The sequence below is a fragment of the Poecilia latipinna genome, unplaced genomic scaffold (genome assembly GCF_001443285.1).
Source record: "Poecilia latipinna isolate Pla-1442-1.1 unplaced genomic scaffold, P_latipinna-1.0 Scaffold377, whole genome shotgun sequence".
Taxonomy (NCBI): domain Eukaryota; kingdom Metazoa; phylum Chordata; class Actinopteri; order Cyprinodontiformes; family Poeciliidae; genus Poecilia; species Poecilia latipinna.
Genome location: NW_015112993.1, coordinates 215,721 through 235,331, shown reverse-complemented (window position 1 = coordinate 235,331; position 19,611 = coordinate 215,721). Strand labels below are relative to the sequence as shown.

At 39.6% G+C, this 19,611-nt stretch overlaps 4 protein-coding genes across 9 annotated transcripts in view; 1 reads left to right on the top strand and 3 right to left on the bottom strand.

The window, feature by feature from the left end:
- Window positions 1–25: 25 nt before the first annotated feature.
- Window positions 26–4,903, bottom strand: glt8d1 (glycosyltransferase 8 domain containing 1). Of its 3 annotated transcripts, none has more exons than XM_015036743.1 (10): window positions 4,422–4,895; window positions 3,849–3,968; window positions 3,436–3,534; window positions 3,124–3,363; window positions 2,909–3,026; window positions 2,745–2,829; window positions 2,556–2,668; window positions 2,292–2,458; window positions 2,075–2,187; window positions 30–1,383 (listed from the first exon to the last, which is right to left on the bottom strand). In XM_015036743.1, exons 4-10 carry the CDS (start codon window positions 3,276–3,278, stop codon window positions 1,205–1,207), a joined length of 930 nt encoding a protein of 309 aa, XP_014892229.1. In that variant the 5' UTR covers window positions 3,279–3,363; window positions 3,436–3,534; window positions 3,849–3,968; window positions 4,422–4,895; the 3' UTR covers window positions 30–1,204. The 3 variants fall into 3 exon arrangements, with proteins under 3 accessions (XP_014892227.1, XP_014892229.1, XP_014892228.1); XM_015036742.1 differs by having other exon boundaries at window positions 3,124–3,334; window positions 4,422–4,892; XM_015036741.1 differs by lacking the exon at window positions 3,849–3,968 and having other exon boundaries at window positions 26–1,383; window positions 3,124–3,334; window positions 4,422–4,903.
- Window positions 4,904–5,078: 175 nt separating this feature from the next.
- On the top strand, window positions 5,079–7,115 carry spcs1 (signal peptidase complex subunit 1). The gene is made up of 4 exons (XM_015036744.1): window positions 5,079–5,221; window positions 5,610–5,669; window positions 6,682–6,768; window positions 6,865–7,115. Exons 1-4 carry the CDS (start codon window positions 5,186–5,188, stop codon window positions 6,988–6,990), a joined length of 309 nt encoding a protein of 102 aa, XP_014892230.1. The 5' UTR covers window positions 5,079–5,185; the 3' UTR covers window positions 6,991–7,115.
- Window positions 7,009–14,714, bottom strand: nek4 (NIMA-related kinase 4). Of its 3 annotated transcripts, none has more exons than XM_015036736.1 (15): window positions 14,414–14,714; window positions 13,419–13,685; window positions 13,125–13,322; window positions 12,708–12,815; window positions 12,274–12,428; window positions 11,813–11,951; window positions 10,669–11,262; window positions 10,548–10,592; window positions 10,256–10,402; window positions 9,867–10,025; window positions 9,246–9,309; window positions 8,773–8,971; window positions 8,440–8,660; window positions 8,218–8,351; window positions 7,009–7,889 (listed from the first exon to the last, which is right to left on the bottom strand). In XM_015036736.1, exons 1-15 carry the CDS (start codon window positions 14,501–14,503, stop codon window positions 7,791–7,793), a joined length of 2,619 nt encoding a protein of 872 aa, XP_014892222.1. In that variant the 5' UTR covers window positions 14,504–14,714; the 3' UTR covers window positions 7,009–7,790. The 3 variants fall into 3 exon arrangements, with proteins under 3 accessions (XP_014892222.1, XP_014892225.1, XP_014892223.1); XM_015036739.1 differs by having other exon boundaries at window positions 8,218–8,354; window positions 8,773–8,968; window positions 9,252–9,309; XM_015036737.1 differs by having other exon boundaries at window positions 8,440–8,657; window positions 14,414–14,713.
- Window positions 14,715–18,244: 3,530 nt separating this feature from the next.
- The window catches only part of LOC106950083 (sortilin), a 20,959-nt gene continuing 19,592 nt past the window's right edge, over window positions 18,245–19,611 (bottom strand). For both annotated transcript variants that reach the window (XM_015036733.1, XM_015036734.1), the window contains exons 18-20: window positions 18,901–19,013; window positions 18,668–18,794; window positions 18,245–18,435 (exon numbers count right to left, since the gene is read on the bottom strand). In XM_015036733.1, coding sequence (XP_014892219.1) covers window positions 18,421–18,435; window positions 18,668–18,794; window positions 18,901–19,013 — 255 coding nt within the window. In that variant the 3' untranslated portion in view covers window positions 18,245–18,420. The remainder of the gene's footprint in view (window positions 18,436–18,667; window positions 18,795–18,900; window positions 19,014–19,611) is intronic.

The following is a 19,611-nucleotide window of genomic DNA, read 5'->3' as shown; positions in this document are numbered from 1 at the left end:
AACTATAAAAGTAGTAATTTCACAGTTTAGGAAACAGCAGATATACTTTATTGGCATTGTACAAAACACAGAACAGGAAACTACTTAAAAAGCAAACAAGGCATGCAGTATTTGTGCAAATGCCGAGGCAACGCAGAGGTTAGTGGTCTGGTTATTAAAAATCCACAATGTAACAAGGAATGTTAGTGTTCATTTTTACACTTGTATAGTTGGGGCGGGGGGGGGAGTGAGGTTGTATTTAAACTGGTCAACTTGAGGTTTTTAAATACTGGTTAAAAAAAAAAAAGGTTGGATAAATCTTGTGTGCAAAAAATAAAAAAAATCCTAAAGTATTTTAAGCACTGATATTAGCCTTTGGGAGAGTTAGCAGGGAGGAGGTAAGCACACATAAATACACATTGGCCACTATATCATTACTGCTCTGTAAACCGAAAAATCCTTTATCTTACACTAAGCTGTCATTTAGCAACAGTTAAGCTTCTATTAAGGCCATAATTAAGCAATTACCATAAATGGGCATTAAACCTTTGCACAGTGATGACCATTTCTCTTGGCAGCCTTCCTGCAGTTTAACAAGTATAAAAAAAATGTAATCTTAAATTTAGACCACACTGTTTTTGTTTAGTACATTTTAAGCTTTGAGTTTAACTTCTGTGTCGAAGCTAAACTGAGGACCAACAGCTATGACTGGCTTTAAATAAGCAGCTGTATGTGGTTCATCTGGTGGAATAGGGTCCCTACTAATTAGGTATGCAAAATATTAGACTATAAAGTTGTGAAAATGGTAACGGCTTCATTTTAGTGCACTTGTGAGGCAGTAACTGATCTGTGTGAGTCACAGCACCTAAAACACAACTAAAGCTCATGTGGCCATGGGATTCCTAAACAAAAAGAATAAATCTATGGTCAAATATGGTCTCAAAAGGCCTGAGAAACTCTAGAACATTATGTAATGCTGTATCATATGATTGATGATGCATTTTGTCTGGTAAAAGAAACTCTAAGGGCAAGTTGGAGTCATTGCAAGGAAAACATTTTGTAAAAACAGGCGTCTGTGTTCAAGACAACGTCGGAGTGAAGAGGTACCACAAATCCAGAGGATGACGAATAAGACTGCTGGCTGCTTAGTTCCTGAGGTGAAAGGAGCCACACTGTGTTCCACCAGGGACTGCGTTTGGTCCAAAGGTCTCCGAAGAGTAATTTTTCAGTCTGCGTGTTTTCGCACGGGATGAAACTTCCCTGTGGGATCAGGGATGAACCACTGGTCCCACACGTCGGAGAAGGACGATGTCCTCCCCCAGGGCTTATAATGTCCATTCCAGTGCAGCAGTTTAGCAGTCCTCACGTACTGGGGAGAGTAGCGATTTCCAGCGCCTGTGATACCTGAAAAGTTGGGATTTTTACATTCATTAGCGTTAGCCTTTAGAATTACTGGAAAGTTACAATTTTGATTATTTCAGTGTTTACCCCCCATCCACATGAGAGCAGCCAATTTTGACTACGACTGAAAGAAATATCACAACTGAACAATGTAAAAGGTGTCTTGCTGTAAATTTCAAGTGCAGTTATCTCCCTTTTTAGAGGTTCCTCTTCCCAAATGCATTAGAATTATAAATAAAAAGCAATTGATGCTGCCAATTTAACGTGTGAGGAAAGTATGGTACGAATGCTGCCTCTGATATGTTCTCGGTGCCATAAAACCAGTTTTTCTTTAGTTTGTCTCTCTGCTTAAGACCAAAGTTATTCATAACCATTTTACAGATGTCAGATTTAGGTTTTACAGCAACATATTAACTTTACCAGCATGTCTGTTATAACTGGAAGCGATATATTATCTTTTTGGAGTAGCACAGCCAAAGACACGACTCTAATCTGACAGAGGGCCCTAAAGATTAGGGTGATGGAAAAAGGAGGACTTCTGACTATAAATCATCGAAATACTACTAGAAACAAGCATCAGCTGGTCAGCAAACATTACGGTTTGACTGCTACGATACCAATAAAGTTTTTATTTTTATTTCCACCAATTAACAAAGAGTTAGAAACAACACTCAGAAATTAACCTGTAACTCACCCAGGTGTCTCACATGCCACATCGGGTTGATGGGGGAGTGACGTTTATAAAAGACGATGAGAAGCGGAGGGGTTGTAATGCTTTCTGCGAGCGTGTTACTGTACAGATCCTCCCTGTTATGAAAATGGCAACAAAAATTATTAAATGCCTTTGCTACAACTATTTCTATTTCTGCGGAAGCAGATCGTGCAGCTTGTGTGTGTGTGTGTGCGCTCACTGAGAGTTGAGCTCCATCCACTTCTCCAGCTGCTGGGTGACGTTCTGGTTCTTCCACTCGGTCAGGTTTGCGACAATGACTCCTGGATTAAAGGAGCACGTGTTGGCCTTCATCCCCAGCTTTTTAATAGCCTCCTTTTTAAAGTCCAGGAAACCCATGTAGTTGTTCTGCAGGAAAGGATTAGCTGTTTAATACTGCATCTGTATATTTCAGTTCCTGATATTAAGCAGCACAAATGACAAGTAACTTAGATGGGAACGCCACCTGATTTCCAGCCCCTCGAACGATGCCCTTAGCAGAAGCTGAGTCACAATCATCAGAGAAGGCAGCTGCATGTCCCGGTTTCAGGTTGATTTCATAAAGCTCTTGAATGTCTCCTGATAGCCAAAAGCAACAAATAAATGAACCTCCTTTTTTTGACTTTGATTTGATTTATTATGGGTTCGTTCTTACCTTGTACAACAACGTCATCATCAAGATAAATCGCCTTCTCCACCCCCGATATGTACATGGGCAGATAAAACCTGGCAAAAGTCAACTAACACACACACACATCATAAAATGTTTAATACATAAACAGCAGCTGTGACATGTATTCTGAGTCTGAGTCGTCTTACTGGTTTTGCAGCTTCCAGCATTTTAGGATCTTTTGATATCTTCCCGTTCAGAAGCTCTGGTTGGAAGATAACTATTTTATATTTGACATTTTTTAACGTTGTCTTACTTATCCACGCTCTGTTGGTAAAACAAAAAAGATCATTTTTAATTCACTTAAGATGACAGAGAATTCCTGCGCAGGCTGAATTATTAAGACAAGAAAGAACAAATTTACTTTAGGTGATCAACTGTATCATTCAGGGTCACAATAGTGAAGACCACGTTGGCTTTGCTGTTCCGGGAGACGCTGTTCATCGCAACGATCACGGCCCCAAGCCTGTCCTCTGAGGCAGTGATGAGGACAGGAATCTCGTCTCCTTTCCTTTCCATCTTCTGCCTGACACCAGGAGACAACTCCGCCTCGAAAGGAAGAATCTGTCCGGCATCTGGATTGGGGCACGTTAACCGCACAGCGCTTACAGTGGTTTTGTTGCACCAGAATACTCCGACTACATCAGTGCGCGTAAACTTGGGCTCAGAAACGTACCTGGGTGTTCTCTGTCCAAGAAGTCACTGAGGTTCAGGAGGTTTCGATGAACTATGATCAGTATGGCCACGGCCAGTAGAACGAGAAGGACTCCATTTACTGTGGAGCACATGAGATGGAGCTGTTAGATGTAAGAGGCTGAAGTTTAACATACAGAACTTTCCCTTATTTTGTCATGTTGCAACCACAAACTTCAATGTGTGGGGGACTTTACCAACATTTTTTTCCCATGAATAAATTATGTGCTTTTCCTATTTACCTAATCTCTCTCTCTCCACACACAAAACCCAAGACAATACTTTGCAGAACCGCCTTTCACCAAAATTACAGCAACAAGTCTGTTGTGGTAAGACTCCACCAACATTACACATCTACAGACTAAAGCATTTGCCCGTTTCTCTTTTCAAAGATACCTTTAGTTCAGTCGGATCAGTTGATGTCTGTGTGTTTTGGCTGAGTTCCATCCCATTAACTTTAGGAAAACATCCCCACAGCATTACACAGCCACCACCCTGTTTCAATGTTGTTTCCAGCTAGGGCATAGCATTTTGCATTATTATCACTGATCTGTCTTGTCTTTACAATGCTATTTTTAGATCAGTCTTCTCTGACAAACCTCTGAAGCTTTCACAGAAGAGCACAGGTGAATTATTAGGCATCAGGTTATAGGGTAACAAAATTAGAGAGGTAAATACAAATACATATTATTTTCCTTTAATTTCACAAATCTATACTATTTTGTGCTGCTCTAGCAAAAACAAATCAAATCCCATTAAAATATACTAATGCTTGTAGTTGCCTCAACGTATGGAAAATGACCTTTGCAAGGCACTCACTTGGACACTTAACTTGATGGGAGGAGTACATTTTCCCCACAATATCCATGTTAATTACAGTCAATTTCACGTTTGTTATTAGTGCAATTAATCACAGATTATCTTAATGTGTGGAAAGATATGACATAATTGTTAATGCAACTTTCTTACCTCTCCTTAGTGTCATGGCAGCCGCCGCATCAGTCCTTCCAGCACTACGACAAGAATTAAAAACCAAGAGAATACAAATAGAACCGAAGCTGGTTTAAGTGATGCCCACTGTGGGCTGAGTTCCCCCCAGACCGTAACGTCGCGACGCCGCTCTGTGATAACGGCATAGACACAAAAAGGTTCTGCTGGGTGTGAATTCAAGACGCCAGATTCAAGACGCCTACAAGCAAGGTGCAGTTTTTAGAAAAAACACTCATATGTGACGAATTCACATTGAAGCCAAACTGCCAACTCAACATCAACAAGTTTGTCCCCTCCGCTATCACGACTGCACTCAGCTTTAGGCGTTTAGGATATGCCTGATTGAAAATCTCCATTATCTGGGCCTTTCGAGTACGCAAAAGTTTTCGATTAAGGTTAGTAAGAAAATTCTAAATATTCTAAAAGTATAACTTTGTAAAAATGCATAGCCAATTTTACAGTTATGATGGGGAAATTTCAAATTTACGTACGGCACCTTAGTACATAGCTTGCAAATTTCCCAGACTTTGAAGCGAGTGTTAACAAAACCCGAAGCGCTTTGAGGAATCCACATGATATATGAATCTGAGGACTTGCGCTTTTCTGTTCAGTTAGGCACCCGTATTACGTCGACAGGTCCTTCCTCACAATACAACGTAGCTTTTAAAAGCGGAAGTAAGCTTGCTTGACTCTAACCAGAGCCAAACATATTTCCGTTTAGACGGTTCATTTCAAGTGTAAAAATGCTGTCTGTATTTAAGTCCATTCCTACGCACATGGTGAGAAGTAATTACCTAATTTGTTGAGAAACTGTAAATTTAGTTACCTTAAATAATGCAGATGATTTTATTCACGAAACGTTAGCTTTCTGTCGTTTTGATTACTTTGGTAACGGATGCTAACCAAAGCCATGTTTTATTCTACACAGAAAAAATAAAATAAAATAACATTTCGGACTTGGATTCAACATTACAAGTTGATAAAAGCGTCGCATTAACATTGTTACCTCTGTCAAACAATGATTTTAAAAAGTAGTTCAAAGTTATCCTTCAGTTTGCAGATGCAGCATAACCAGTTGAAGAACCTCTGCAGACATCTTTTGCTAACGGACTTTATTATAAGAATCATTAATGACTTAATTTATTTGATCTCCCTCTTGTTTTGCAGGACTACAAGGGCCAGAAGCTGGCTGAGCAGATTTTCCAAGGAATTATACTCATCTCTGCGGTAAATAGTTTAATTAATTTAAACCAGAATTAAAATGACAAATGTTAAAGTATTTCAGTTCTATAACTTGAAACGTTTATAAATATTCGATACACACAAAATGATATACCTCAAAGTCTTATTTTTGTTTATTGTGCTTTTACGCACAGACTTCTTGGTCTTTTTCCTTTTGCATGAATTACCCCATTAATGCAGTATGCAATGGAGATATTAGCCTGTGGCTCTGCCGAGGTGTTAAAAGAATATCGGTCTATAGTTCTTCATTGTTGGATCTGGTGACTCATCCTTCTCATCCTCCCTGTTCTGTGCACAGGGGTTTAGGTAAAGTAAGCATGCTGACTAGATATTAGCTCAGTTTGGAGGTGCAGATTGGATGGAAAATGAAATCATCACCTCAGTTGTGGGGACATGTAAAGTGCTCTAAAATTAACTTTTTCAACAGTTCTAATCTTTGGACAACCAACAAGTCACATTTGTTAGACATTTATTGGTCTCATTACATTTTGTAATTTTCTGACCTTATTAGCTATAAGCCATAATTACATAAATGCTCAAATTTCTGTCTGTAGTGTGTAATTAGTCAATGTAATCAGTTTCACTTTTTGATCCGACTTACAGAAATTAACAGACATTTTGGATTTTATTCTAATTTGCCGAGGGGCATCTGTTTTCTAAAGTTGTTTGCTAAAAAATTGTCCGTCACTAACCCTTTACCAATCGACAAGTTCAGGAAGTTTACTTGGGTCAGCAACCGTAGGTGATATAATTTCACTCAAATCATAAATACTTTTGCTTGAATACTAATATAACAAAATAATCTGCATTTTCATGCTGATTGTGTCTATGACAAGGCTGCTTTGAAGACAACTGGGAAATATTTGGCAAAACCTGTACCGCGTTTAGACTTAAAACACGAGGACGGACAAATTGTCTGGCACGGATGGCAGTTCAAGTGGTTAAACTTCCTCCCAGCAGTCCTGCTGTACTGATGTGGTTTGGATTTTCTTCTCAGGTGATCGGATTCGTGTATGGGCTGATTATTCAGCAGTTTGGCTGGACAGTGTACATTGTATTGGCTGGATTTGCTGTGTCTTGCCTGGTGAGTTTCTACATTCATTGGCTGGTGTCTTGCGTCACATCGACCCTTTTTATATTGCTCCGTAAACATCTGTCACGTTGTTTCCGTCCTCTCTAGTTGACCCTGCCTCCATGGCCGATGTACAGACGGAATCCTCTGCCCTGGCAGCCGGTGGCACCAGAAGCCAGCGGAGAGCCCACCCAAAAGCCCCAGGACAACACCAAGAGAAAGAAGCATAAATAATCCTGTTCATTTTTTTTTTATATAGAAAAGTGAAGTTTGTCCTACAATTCACATTCACAGCAAATAACAGTATAAGAGGGTCAATTCTGTGCATTTAAAAAAAAATAAATAAAAAGTTAAATCCGGTGCCGTCTGTTTGATTTGATGTGAAATTTCAATTCACGTTTTTCTGCACTCATCAGTAAAATCTCTTAAACCCTAAACATGTTTTTATCTGCTATAAAAACTGTGCAATTCTCCAATTTTAACAAACCAACTGGAAGCAAAAACAGAAAAGGCTTTCCATTTTAGTTTTATTAAAAATCACTCATGTTAATATCTACAATAAATCTATTTTACATTATTTTGTGTCGAGAAGAAAATTAGTCAACAGAAGTTACGTCTAAGGTGTTTCGAACAGCACAAGAAAGACAGTGTGAAGGATCATAAATAAATGAAACTCCTGAAATGGAAGCTTTAAAATGACTCAAATGTTTGCATAGATGTCCTCAACTTTAAAGGATCAATTTCACATCCAGTGTCGCCTTGTAAGATGCAGAAATAAGTGATTTACATAATTGTTTGTACCACTTTGTCCCGACGTGTACATATGTGTCGATTCTTCTTTCACAGAAAACTTGTTCATATCAGAATTTTTAACCTCGAAACAAATTTCAGCTTGCAAAATGTTTGCGTTAAAGACCAAACTTCCTCGGTACCTCGATAAATGGGAGAGTGCTTGATTTGACTGACTGAAGTGACCATTTGGAAAAGCACTCCCCCCCCCCAAATTGTGTGTATTCTCGTTGTTTCAGTCCTCTTCATATCTTGACGGCAATATCCTCGAAAAACTTCAGCTGCCTCACCATGACGGCGTAAGCTTGGTACTTCTCGTCTCCCATCTGGTCGCGAAGGCACAGCTGCAAACACAATGAAGGCTGGTGCTAATTAAAGAAATCAATTTTTAAAAAATGAATTAATGTGAACTGAAGTTAGTCTTTGTTAGGTTTAGTTCAGTAAATAGAAACGTTAATTTACAATTACCATGAAAAGTACTAACCCGTTGATCCAATAAAGTTTAGTTCCCAACTCGGAAGGGAAAAAAATACAGAACGTTTAATTTTTAAAATTAAGAGAAGGAAATAACTGGTATTAGGAAGGGAAAAAAATACTAATTTAAGATATCTCTAATGAAAACATGTTTCCCATTTATTTAAGAGATTTTACATTAGGGTCTGTTCTACTCACTTCTCTTTTGACCTCATCTTCCTCCTCCATGACTTCAAGCACTTTATCCAAAAGCTTAACACCCAGACCTTTCACCACATCCGTTCTCAGACGCTCTATTGCTCTCCTGACCTTGGCTGGACCGGACGTGGCGCCTTCGAAAGAAACAGAGCTGTTGAACTCGAGGCAGTCGGAGAGTCGCTGCCTGCTTTACGAAGCTGGGATTAAAACAAAGTGTCTAACCTGTTGGGATTTCCCCAAGTGACAGGCTCCCTGCCTCTTCTCTGGCTTTCCCATGAAGCACCAGGGTGTCTCTGTACCTGCGATTCAGCTTGAATTCTGGCATCACGCTCGAGTCCAGTCGGCCTTTTCCCAACTCACGCCCAGCGTCTCCAACATCCATCCTCAAAGTCTGAGTCATCATGTGGACCAAATCATGCATGTCGTTGGATTCTGTCTTTCTGCTGGTACACAGAGCACATTTGTACACAGGTTAATGCGCTTCAGTATAAAACTCAAAGAATAAAGTGTTATTAATTACAAAGAGGACTGCTGAGACACTTGACTCGTCCTCACCGTTCCCTGCAGTCTCCCTCTGAGCGCTCTGTGGAACTTGTGGATGAGCTGTACTCGTCTTCATCTGACCTTTGCTCCATCACCTTACTGCCGGAGTCTGTGACAGTGTATGAAGCAGATCGAGTGACGGGGGCGTTGTGTCGCTCAGCTTTGGTGGAGGCAACATCATACGACGCCCTTCGCACAACACTCGGACCTGAGTAACAGGGAAAACAACCAAATAGGATTTTCCTCGCAATTATAATACTTAACATTTAGGTGAAATTGTTCAGGATCATAACTATTTGTAGTTTGGCTTTAGATGGGGTTTTTTTTTTTCATTGATTTCTCTTCACAACAACAACAAAGACCTATTTGAATGTTCTCTGTCTTATATATATATATATATATATATATATATATATATATATATATATATATATGTTTTTTTTTTTTTTACACCATGTATTGATGGTTTTTGGAGGCATTAGCTGGTTGACCTGCGCCATCCTGGGATTGCCTCAGGCGTCTTCTCTCTCTGGCGGTCAGCGGACGCTCCTAAAAAATAAAATCGCTCTCAATTAGGCTGATAGATGAATGAGTTTATTTAAAATGTATAAAGAAGCGTGATTAGAAACTGAGTAATAAACACAGAAACCCCACCGTCAGATAACACATGTCTAATCCACGTCCACCAAATTAGACGGGGATTAAATTCACTTAAAAACATATCATACGTTATTCACCAGATCAATTTTTTATTGTAGTTCTCTTACTGCTACAACACTGAAAATATATTTATAAACAAAAATTAAATAAATGTAAACGATACCTTTGTTTGATTTAGGTTTTAGGTTTCAAATCCACTTTTTAAGAACTTCTAATGACTTGTTGGATTGCATAATATCATACAATGAAATACTAATAATAATAATAATAATAAAGATTTTCAGAAACAAAGACAAGTCATTTTTGGATAAAGTGCTTGAAAATAGATCCCAAAATTCTTTTAAAAAGGTGACAATGATATAAGAAAGAGAAACTGATAAATACAAAGCTTTAGGGTTTGATTTAACTCCAAATAAAGCTGTAGGGAGTTGAAGTGTTGCTCTCACTTGTGGTAAAGGCAACAACCCATCCTTAGATGAACTAACAGACGTGGAGGCGGCAGTCGCATCCACTCTCTTGCTCTCCACGGTCTTCTTAATCCTCCTTTTCCTCTCCACGGCCGCCGCCTCTGTGGGAGGACGAGGTAAAGGCCTCGACGCTGCCAACTTGAATTAACAAGAAGCAAAAGAAAATCCAACATTAATGCTAATTACAGTCATACTGGCCTTCATGCTTGCTTGCTGCGGTTTCAGAGTCGCTTTTCAAAAAAGGAAAAATTATAACTATAAACGAACCACACATTACTTCTATGTTATTGCAATGTCATATTGAAAGTTCAGTAATATATAAATTGTATAGATTTTCAACGCTAGTTAGCACTAGTAGCTATGTTTACCTGTTTATGCCCCCCTTTAGTCGGATCAAAAAGCATCCCCCTGTGTTGCTCTGACCCTGAAGGCTCACAGAGGATCTGGGGATTTTGGCAAACGGTAGCTGGGTCTCGTTTAATCCAGAGAGAAGACGATTCTTCTTCAACAGGCTCCTAAACAGACACAACGCAAATCTTCCAACACCACTAAGTAAAGATTTGCATCCTCTGTGCACATCGGTACTAGCTTTTTTTTTAAAAAAAAAACCTATCCATATTTATTTTGGGGAAACGGTACGGGAGGTTCGTCGTCGCTTACCACTGCTGGACGCTCCAATAGCTTTTCCGTCGTTTCAAGGCTGTCCTGAAAAGACATAAGGAGTCCTATGAAGAGAGACATTTAAAAAAAAACATTGATTCTCCCTTCTTTAAAAACTTACATCAACATTTGGCATGTGTAGATGCGCTGGAGTCCCCTTGATTAAAGTCACAGTGTCATTGTTACTGTCTGCACTTACGTCCACTTTCACGTTTTCTGCGTTTGAGTTCAGTTCAGCCTCTCGCAGTAACTCGCCGGTGTCGTCCCCGATGTCCACATGCGAGTCCTGGTTCTCCACAGAGGCGGGGGGGCGTGCACCACCTGGGTTCGGCTGGACGTCTGACAGCCCGTCGGAAGCCGTCCTCTCGTCTCCTCCCCTGGCGCAAACGCCCGACTCAGCTCTGAGAGCGGGATTCACAGGAGGAGGAGGAGGAGGTGAGGGATCTGGTTTCCACCTAGCTTTCCTGTCTTTGCATACGATGTGAGTCCCAGGCTCCCTCCGTGACTCGACAGACGGGGGCCTTTGAACTGGGTTTTTCATCAAACCGTCACTCAGCTGCAACGGGATGTCAATATTAATGCTGCTGACGGTTGCCAGGGGAGAGATGCCGGCTTTGAGAATATCAACTGAGGGGGCTAAAGCTTGTGACGGAAGGGCCGGAGGGAAATCTGCAACGCCGTTCTGGGTTTTATGCTCCCGCGATTTGTCTTCTCTCTAGGATTAAGGAAAAAAGATTGCATAAAATAAAATAAAGTTGTTGTTTTTTCCCACACTTCAAATTTTCTTTTTAAATAGAGAGGCTTCAAAGTTAGTAAAGGGTTATTTTGCGTCAAGATTTCTTCACAGACTCCATTTTCAAAGATAGTCCAAGCAAGTACAAAAGCAATTTAGGTAGTTGTTTCTTTCTTATGGTTAAATGATGATGGAAGGTTGGCAAGGCAACACAATCCAATAGTTTGGTAAAGAGCAAAAATGAATTTAATGGAAAGGTTTCAAATAAAATAAAAAAATGATGTCATAAAATCAAATCACTACATATGTTTGAGGAAAAACTCGAGATGTGAAACTTTGAAGACAATCTGAAATCAATCAAACAAAGAAAAAGACTTAGATCCACCGTCGACTGACCAGAGAAATCACTGGACCTTTAAAAGACATGATTGATAAAGGTGTAAATGGGAGAAAAACAACCATTAAGTGACACAAAATGTTACAAAGAGATTTCAACAACTCAGAAGAGCCTTGGTGTAAACAATCGACGCACCTGCTTCGCCTGGGCAACGGTGTTTGGACTTGGAGGAAGCTTCTGAGGTTTTGGGTGACGCGACGCACCAGACGACCCACCGCTGGGACTGCAGTCTCCTGGTCCAACCGCAGCTTTTTTTCTCGACTTGGCCGTTTTCCTGGAAAAACAAGAACCACAACATAAACTGAGAGAAAAATACTCATCAAACTCAATCAATCAGCCAATCGCATTTTATGCACAGATTTCTTTCCGCCTATCAACATTTTCTTTTTCCCCTTCTTGGCAGCTCGCGTGTCCAGTACATCCACCTATCCTTCTCTGCCCTTCTATTTCTCCAAACTGCTCAACTCATGCTTCATCTCCATTCCTGAATATTTTTGCTCGCACCAAAGAAAATGTTAACATTTCCAGAGCTTCCTACACTTTAGATGTTGCCTGAAAGTTAACCATGAAAAACGTCTGACGTGAATAGCGCTTACTCTTTGGTGGCCTCAAGGAACATGGCAATTTGTCGCTTTATGTAGGGCTGCCGGAGGATATGCTTGACATCCGGTCTGTCTTCGGGTTTCTTACAAAGCATGCTCTTGATCAGCTCTCCGAGATGGGGGTGGTACTGACTCGGCATTGGTGGCAACTAAAGGGCAAAATTATTTAAAAAAAAAATAATAATCATAAAAAAAAAAAAAAAAGCAATAATTTGTGGATGGAGTTTAAATGATTTCACAATAAAATAACCTCGCCCGACAAAATCTAAAATGACAAAACTCAATCCGGCAGATTTATCTGCAGAGAGGTCCAAAAAGAACAAAAAAAAACAACAAAAAAAACTATCTGCCCTAATTAAGATTAATATCATAAAATGACATATTGCTAACTTGCAACTTATCTAAAGAATAAAAAGAATGAAACCAACCTTTCCCTCTACAATGCGATAAACCAGTGAGTTCATGTCTTTGGCGTTGAAGGCGTGCTTCAATGTGGACATCTCATACACACAGCAGCCCAAGGCCCAGACGTCTGACTGGAGACAGCAGAATGCGTGAATTTTTTACCAAGACAGGAATAAATTTGATGCTTGACTGAAAACAATGATGTAAGTCAAGTAAAAAAGTAAGAAAGAAGCACTGAAAGAAAGAGAGAAATAAAAAAAAGCTGCGTTCAGCAATGAAATAAAAAGCAGACAACGCATTCATTCTGACCTCCAGTTTCTTAACTTTGTATAGATTACCTAAATGAAGTTTTAATCTGAAGAAGAAGCAACTGAATTTATTTAATCAATTGTTAGTGCAAACAAGCTCCTTTATTTACTGGGAGCAGGAAACCATAATACCTTGTGGTTGTAGGGTTTATTAGAAAAGAGCTCTGGACTCATATAGTACGGGGTCCCAATGAGAGTGCTGGCCATGTCATTCTGGTTCTCCAAAACACGTGCAATACCCAGGTCTCCAACTTTGATGATGTTGGTTTTGGTCAGGAAGATATTCTGCGTTTTAAGGTCCCGGTGAAGAATATTCCTCTCATGGAGGTACTGGAAAGCAAACAAATCACAACTATGACTTCCCCGATTTCCAAAAGCGATTCAGCCCATTCCACTTTTTCAGCCAAGTGTGCCAATATGTTGTACCTGAAGTGCCATGGCTATCTGGACAAACCACTCTACGACCTGCCTCTCTGGCAGCAGTTCCCCTTTCTGCTGTTTGAGTCTGTGATAGAGGTCCCCGCCCTCACAGAAGCCCATCACGATATACAGCTGACGGTCGTCTCCTTCCCACGACTCCCTGTAAGTCACAATGTTGGGATGTCGCAGTCGGGACAGAAGCTGGGCCTCCTGCTCCGCGGCACGGCGTTCCCGTTTGGATGATGTGGTTAAATTCAGCTTCTTTATCACATACTGAAGGAACACAGAGAGCAGAAACACACAGTGCCAACATACAGTTCTTTGCCAAAGCAGTCGTTCCTCTTTACCTTTACCCACGTTTTGATATTTCACAACCTCAATTGCATCTTTTGGGGGTTTTATATGACGGACCAACACAAATTAGTGCATAATTGTGCAATGGGAAGCAAAATTAGAGCAAAGGGGGCCGAATACACATGTGGGCAACACATTAAAGAATTGACATGTATCATTATGTGACCTCACAGTTATGCACAACTTATTCATCCATCAGATAAGGTCTAATCTAACGAAATCCACTGAAGTTTGTGATAAAATAAGGAAAGGTTCAAAGAACATGAGTTCTTTTGGAAGCCACAACTCAATCTGAGGAAGATCGTGTAACCACCATGCAAATATTTTTCTCATCATGTCCAGCTCATTAGCATTATTTAACCAAGTGCCATATTTCAGGACAGTTACAAATAGCTATATACAAGCAATACAGAAAGTGTTCTCATTTATAAATCCATTTTTATATTGAGTATTTGGATGAAGAAATAAAATGCTACTCTAAAAATATATCTTTTGCTACACTAAAAAAAAAAAAAATCTCAGCAAATCCTTTATGGTTAAACCGACTTTTAGGTAAATTTACAATGTTTTGGCGTGATCACTACAAACGCATGGCGTTTTTAAACACATATTTTAGCATTAACTGTTTTTGTAGATTTGTTTCTCACCTGTTTTCGGTCCGTGTTGTGCTTCACCAAGTTCACCTCTCCGTAGCTTCCTTTCCCAACGACCCTGATGAAACTATAGTTATTCATCATCGGTCAAAAGCCCAGCCAGCGCTAGACGAGGCTCCCAGAGAGACAACAGCTGCTTCTTCGTCCCATAGCTCGACAGAGCTCTCCACATAAACAACAGAAAAATCTGTTCGGAAAACTTCGAGTTAGCTTCGGAGGCAGCGATGAGATTTTTTTTTTTTTTTTTGAAAAGACAGGAAATCAGAAGCTGTGGATAGTTTGTCATCACTAGGCAACTGAGACTGAGAGTTGGGGGGGTCAAATCCAATGTTTAACTGCAGCGCCATCTAGAGGCCGGAGTGCAACATTTTACTGTAAAAGGTTGATCAGAGAGCAACTTCTTGTCTTCGTTAATATTTACATGCAGTATATGTCTGATAATTAGACTGACATTTTTATTAGACAAGTAGATAAGCTACACGTTCACCATTAAGATCATATGTGAGGGGAAATCTTTGTTAAGTGCACAGAATAAATAAAACAGGTTCCTTCAAAGAAATAATGCTCAGGCAATGTCATGCAGATATGTCCTATTGTGACTTATAAATCTTTTTAAAATATATATTTTAACATATATTGACATCTAACATGAAGCTACAATGAGAGACAAGATGGCATCATCGTGTTAGTATTTCAGGTTGCATTCTACATGTGTCAGCTAAATTATGGTCTCATATGACCAATGGACATTCATTCACATGTTTGAAGTTTCCTCTATAAGACTTGCAGAGAACTTTGAACAAATAAAAACTCAATTGTGGAAGCAAACACATGTGGGGTGTATTTATTATCTTCAAATACTTGGGCCTCTGTTTAAAAAAAAAAAAATCTGATTAAACACACAAGAACACATATGAGAAATATCGTGTTTTACTTTTAATCCATAGATGCAAAAAAATTGTTACAAAACATCTGTACCACCGACCAGTTCAACCTACACCCCAGCAGAAAAGAAATCAAGATGGGAAACAGGTCCACACCTCTCGGTCTGAAAAATGGACAGTATGTACCGTAGCTGTACAATCATTTCAAAACTTTCACAGATCTGAAGGGAGTGCAAAAAAAATAATTCAATCCAGTAAATAGCTGGGCTTACTCTCAGACACTTGAGTAAATTGGGACAAATAAGGCATTTCAACTTGTTTGCACAAATCCACCAGTTTTTTGAGAAATCCCTCACTATTATGCCTGCTTGGTACCGTATAGCTTACTTACTGGGTTGCTATTGCCTCTGCTGTAGAAAACAAGCATTGACTATAAAAACCCTGTGTGTTTGACAAATGTTCCAGGTCTTACAAAGCGGAAAACAGAAATGTGACAAGTCTACAGGTAAATTTTTTTTTTTTTTAATAAAATTCAGTTAATCAAATCAAACGCTGTAAAAGCTTATGTAATAAGCCAGCACAAAAAATAATAGAACTGAGTTATTATTACTGCAAAAGTACAACCTTAGTGATGTTAACATATTTGGATTCCACCATGATTATCATTCTAAAGTGTCTACAGAAATATGCTGATAATTTTAGTACCTGCATCGACACCGCTAGGAAAAAAAACATGAGTTCAAGTTTGCGTTAGCTTCAACTTTACATCCAGGAAATGCTATTTAGTCTAATGTTGGGTTTAGTCTTTACAATTTCACCTGAAACATCAGAAAAACGTACAATCAAAGTGCTTTGGCAACAATTCAAGTCTTTCATTTTTCACCATGCGAACAGGACAGAAGAAGAAGAAAGGCTAGCGCATTTTATATCATCGAAGAAATGGTAATGTGTAAGTTCAGAGTGTCACCTCACACAACGGGACATAAAATAATCATTTCGTATATTGTTTCGGGCTCTGCAGTTTTTTTCGGTCACATAAGGCGATAGTTGTTCATGTAAGAAAACTATTTGGAAGTAGCAGTAATTGCATTACAAATCTATATGTATGAGCTCTCAAATCACTTTCAAATCCCATCCATCCATTTTCTGAACACCCTTATCCCTCAGTGGGGTCGGGAGGGGTGCTGGTGCCTATCTCCAGCTAATGTTCCGGGCGAGAGGCGGGGTACACCCTGGACAGGTCGCCAGTCTGTCGCAGGGCAACACAGACACACAACCATGCGCACACACAGGGGCAATTTAGACAGACCAATTAACCTAACAGTCATGTTTTTTGGACTGTGGGAGGAAACCGGAGTACTCGGAGAAAACCCACGCATGCACAGGGAGAACATGCAAACTCCATGCAGAAACACCGGGGCCGGGAATCGAACCCAGAACCTTCTTGCTGCACGGCAACAGCTCTACCAACTGCGCCACTGTGCATAACATTCATCACATCTAAACAGGAAGTCATGGATCACTAATTACAAGTTGCTGGACACATAAAAAAATAAAGTGTATCTTACAAAATGCTCCAGTTATTCATAGAAGATGTTAGCAATGCCAATAACTGGTGGATTTTTTATAATGGCATTTTTTAACCACTAAATAAAATCAGCAAATGTCTGCCTTGAAACACTAACGTGTTTCACATTTTGAATACTAACCAAGAAAAATTATGCTTTTTATCATGTCATGTTTATGCAATAAGAAAAAGAAAGTTTAACTTACAATTCCTAGAAACTTTAATCATTTTGAGTAAAAGTTTAAATCAGAAAATGCTTCTGTTACATCTGTTTTACAGGAAATTTTCTGGAGTCATTGATTTTGGCGTGAGTGACTTATCTTTTAAAAATTATTTCATAACACTGAATTCTTTTCCCAAATTGAATAAAAATACACAAAACAGGTTAGATTTTGACTCATTTTCTGTATAAACATTTCTGTATTGCAAGAAAACACATTTATTTTGAAACTTTTTGCATATTTTCAAGCCGAGATGCCAACAAACGTGGAGTGTGTTGTATTTAAAAACAGCTGGATGAAAGAGAATGTTAGCATCTAGCTCGTAATTTACTAATAATATACGCCCAATCCTTTAGCTTGAATGTATGCAACAGCGACAAATACTGCAGACATAGTTCCAGCAGGTTAATAACATGACATTTACAGGACGCACATTTCACCTAACGGGCCAAATCTGTGTTTATTCTGCTTTAAAAAACTGATCTACCACAGCTATTTTTTGCAAAAGTGGTAATTATTAGAAAACTACTGATGAGTACATAGTCGTAAAAAATTTGATAAACATTTCCCAAACTTGAATTACCGGTACGTTTACAATTTAAACGTAATTCCTTTATCCGACGGAAACAAAATCAAACCGTACTTATAGAATATTCTTATCGTTTTGAACCTGGCAGTCACTGGAGCAACTTGAAGAGTTTGCATGTTAACTGCATCACTTACTGCGAGAAGACCAACAAAATCTGCTCAGTTTTTACCAATTAAGAATCAAAGACTATTACTCTTAGCAAAGTTGGTAAAAAAAAAAAAAAAACATAACGAACCACACATTGCTAAAAGTCAGGATAAAATGACAAAATACTGATCACAGTAGCTTCTGATAAAATAGAAATAGCTTATTTAAAAAAAATACATCTAACCATTAAGAAACTCCAGAAAAGTGAATAGTCTTCTAAAATAAATTTGGTGATGACATACTCCATATTCCACAGAAATATATCTGGCAGGTTTTACATTTGCAAAGTACTAAAATGACAGCAGGTAACGTCTCTGGACATAAAAGACTGCTTCTATTATGTTTTCTGTTGCTTGGTTGCGCCCTTAAACATCCTGGTAGGCTTATTTGATCAGAAGGCATTTTTGTTGTTGTTGTTTTTCTGTCCCAGACTATTTACCACGTTTTTTAAGAAGCCAAATCTGACACAATCATGCAACGTGTCAGCGCAAGTTGCTGCAGGGTCACCAGGGGCAGCGAGAAGTGAGAAGCAGATGTTAAACAGAGAACGTTGGAGCAACAGGAATCCTCAGCCATCTTGAAAGCCTTAACTTTTATTCCAAGAGATCCTGTCAAGAGACACAAGCAAGACAACAGAGACTTTAGTTTTGGAATTTACAAAGGGTTTCAAGTTTTATTTTGAAATGAAGCCTATAAAATGTGGTGTGCGTTTGTACTCGGCTCCATTTAATCTGATTCTCCAACACAAATCGAGAACTCAGATTTCTGCACAGATTTCCACAATGCACCGCGTTGTCGTACAGATCCATGCTAATGGGCCTGCATGCAAGTATTACACACTTGATCCGAATCGTTGTTGAACTGTGTTTTCTCTGTCTCCATGTAGTTGGTGTCGACGTCGTCTACTCCCTCGATTTTGTTTGCTTCCACGTGTTCCCTCATCACAGAGTATCGGTGAACGAGGAACCTGGAGAAAAACAGAACATTAGTTTGAGGGGCTGAGGGGAGAAGACGGGAGGAATGTGAGCAGCGTTTGGGCGGCGAGATCAGAAAAAAAAAAAATGGCAACTCACCGTCCACCACAGACGTACTTCTTCACCAGCCAGACACCTGCGAGAACACTCACCAGGAGTATCGCCATGACAACCATCACTATGACAGCAGCGCTAGGTGAACTTCCGTCAGTCTGTCGTGTTCAGCGATGGATACAAACAGAAGAGAAGAAGCAACAAAATATGATGTAGTTTTGTTTTTTTTTCCTCCTCGGCTGTAACAATATTCATCTGCACAGTAAGCATAAAACATTCTGCAAAAACATCAACGGCACTGTGTCTTTCCTACAGCTCAGGGTTTTAGAGCTTAATACATTCATTTAAGTTGTTTTTTTGTTAGTTTTTTTTTTGTTTTTTTGAGATTTGTAGCCTTGTGATGAATTGGCGACTTGTTATCCCGCTGGAGATTTTTTTTTTGCATGGTGGCAAAGCAAAATTGGATCCCTGTCCAGCCATGTTCTAGTTGGATCAAAGAGAAATCCATCCTTCCATCCATTTTCTTTACACCCTTGTCCTTTAGTGGGGTCGGGAGGGTTGCTGGTGCCCATCTCCAGCTAACATTCCGGGCGAGAGGCGGGGTGCATCCTGGACAGGTCGCCAGTCTGTCGCAGGGCAACACAGTGGACAAACAACCATGCACACACACACACACACACACACACACACACACACACACACACACACACACACAGAGAGAGACAAACACCTACTCTCACAGGAATAAAAAGACAC

Excerpts from the sequence above, each read along its gene's own strand:
- nek4 (XM_015036736.1), bottom strand. The coding sequence starts at position 14,503 with ATGATGAATAACTATAGTTTCATCAGGGTCGTTGGGAAAGGAAGCTAC. Across the intron at positions 8,661-8,772 it reads GAGGGAGACTGCAGGGAACG|CAGAAAGACAGAATCCAACG; the intron begins GTGAGGACGAGT and ends TCTGTGTACCAG. Across the intron at positions 8,352-8,439 it reads ACTTGGGGAAATCCCAACAG|GCGCCACGTCCGGTCCAGCC; the intron begins GTTAGACACTTT and ends TTTCTTTCGAAG.
- spcs1 (XM_015036744.1), top strand. The coding sequence starts at position 5,186 with ATGCTGTCTGTATTTAAGTCCATTCCTACGCACATG. Across the intron at positions 5,222-5,609 it reads AGTCCATTCCTACGCACATG|GACTACAAGGGCCAGAAGCT; the intron begins GTGAGAAGTAAT and ends CTTGTTTTGCAG. Across the intron at positions 6,769-6,864 it reads GATTTGCTGTGTCTTGCCTG|TTGACCCTGCCTCCATGGCC; the intron begins GTGAGTTTCTAC and ends CGTCCTCTCTAG.
- glt8d1 (XM_015036741.1), bottom strand. Across the intron at positions 2,188-2,291 it reads TGGATGGAGCTCAACTCTCA|GGAGGATCTGTACAGTAACA; the intron begins GTGAGCGCACAC and ends TTTTCATAACAG. Across the intron at positions 1,384-2,074 it reads GTGGCATGTGAGACACCTGG|GTATCACAGGCGCTGGAAAT; the intron begins GTGAGTTACAGG and ends CCAACTTTTCAG.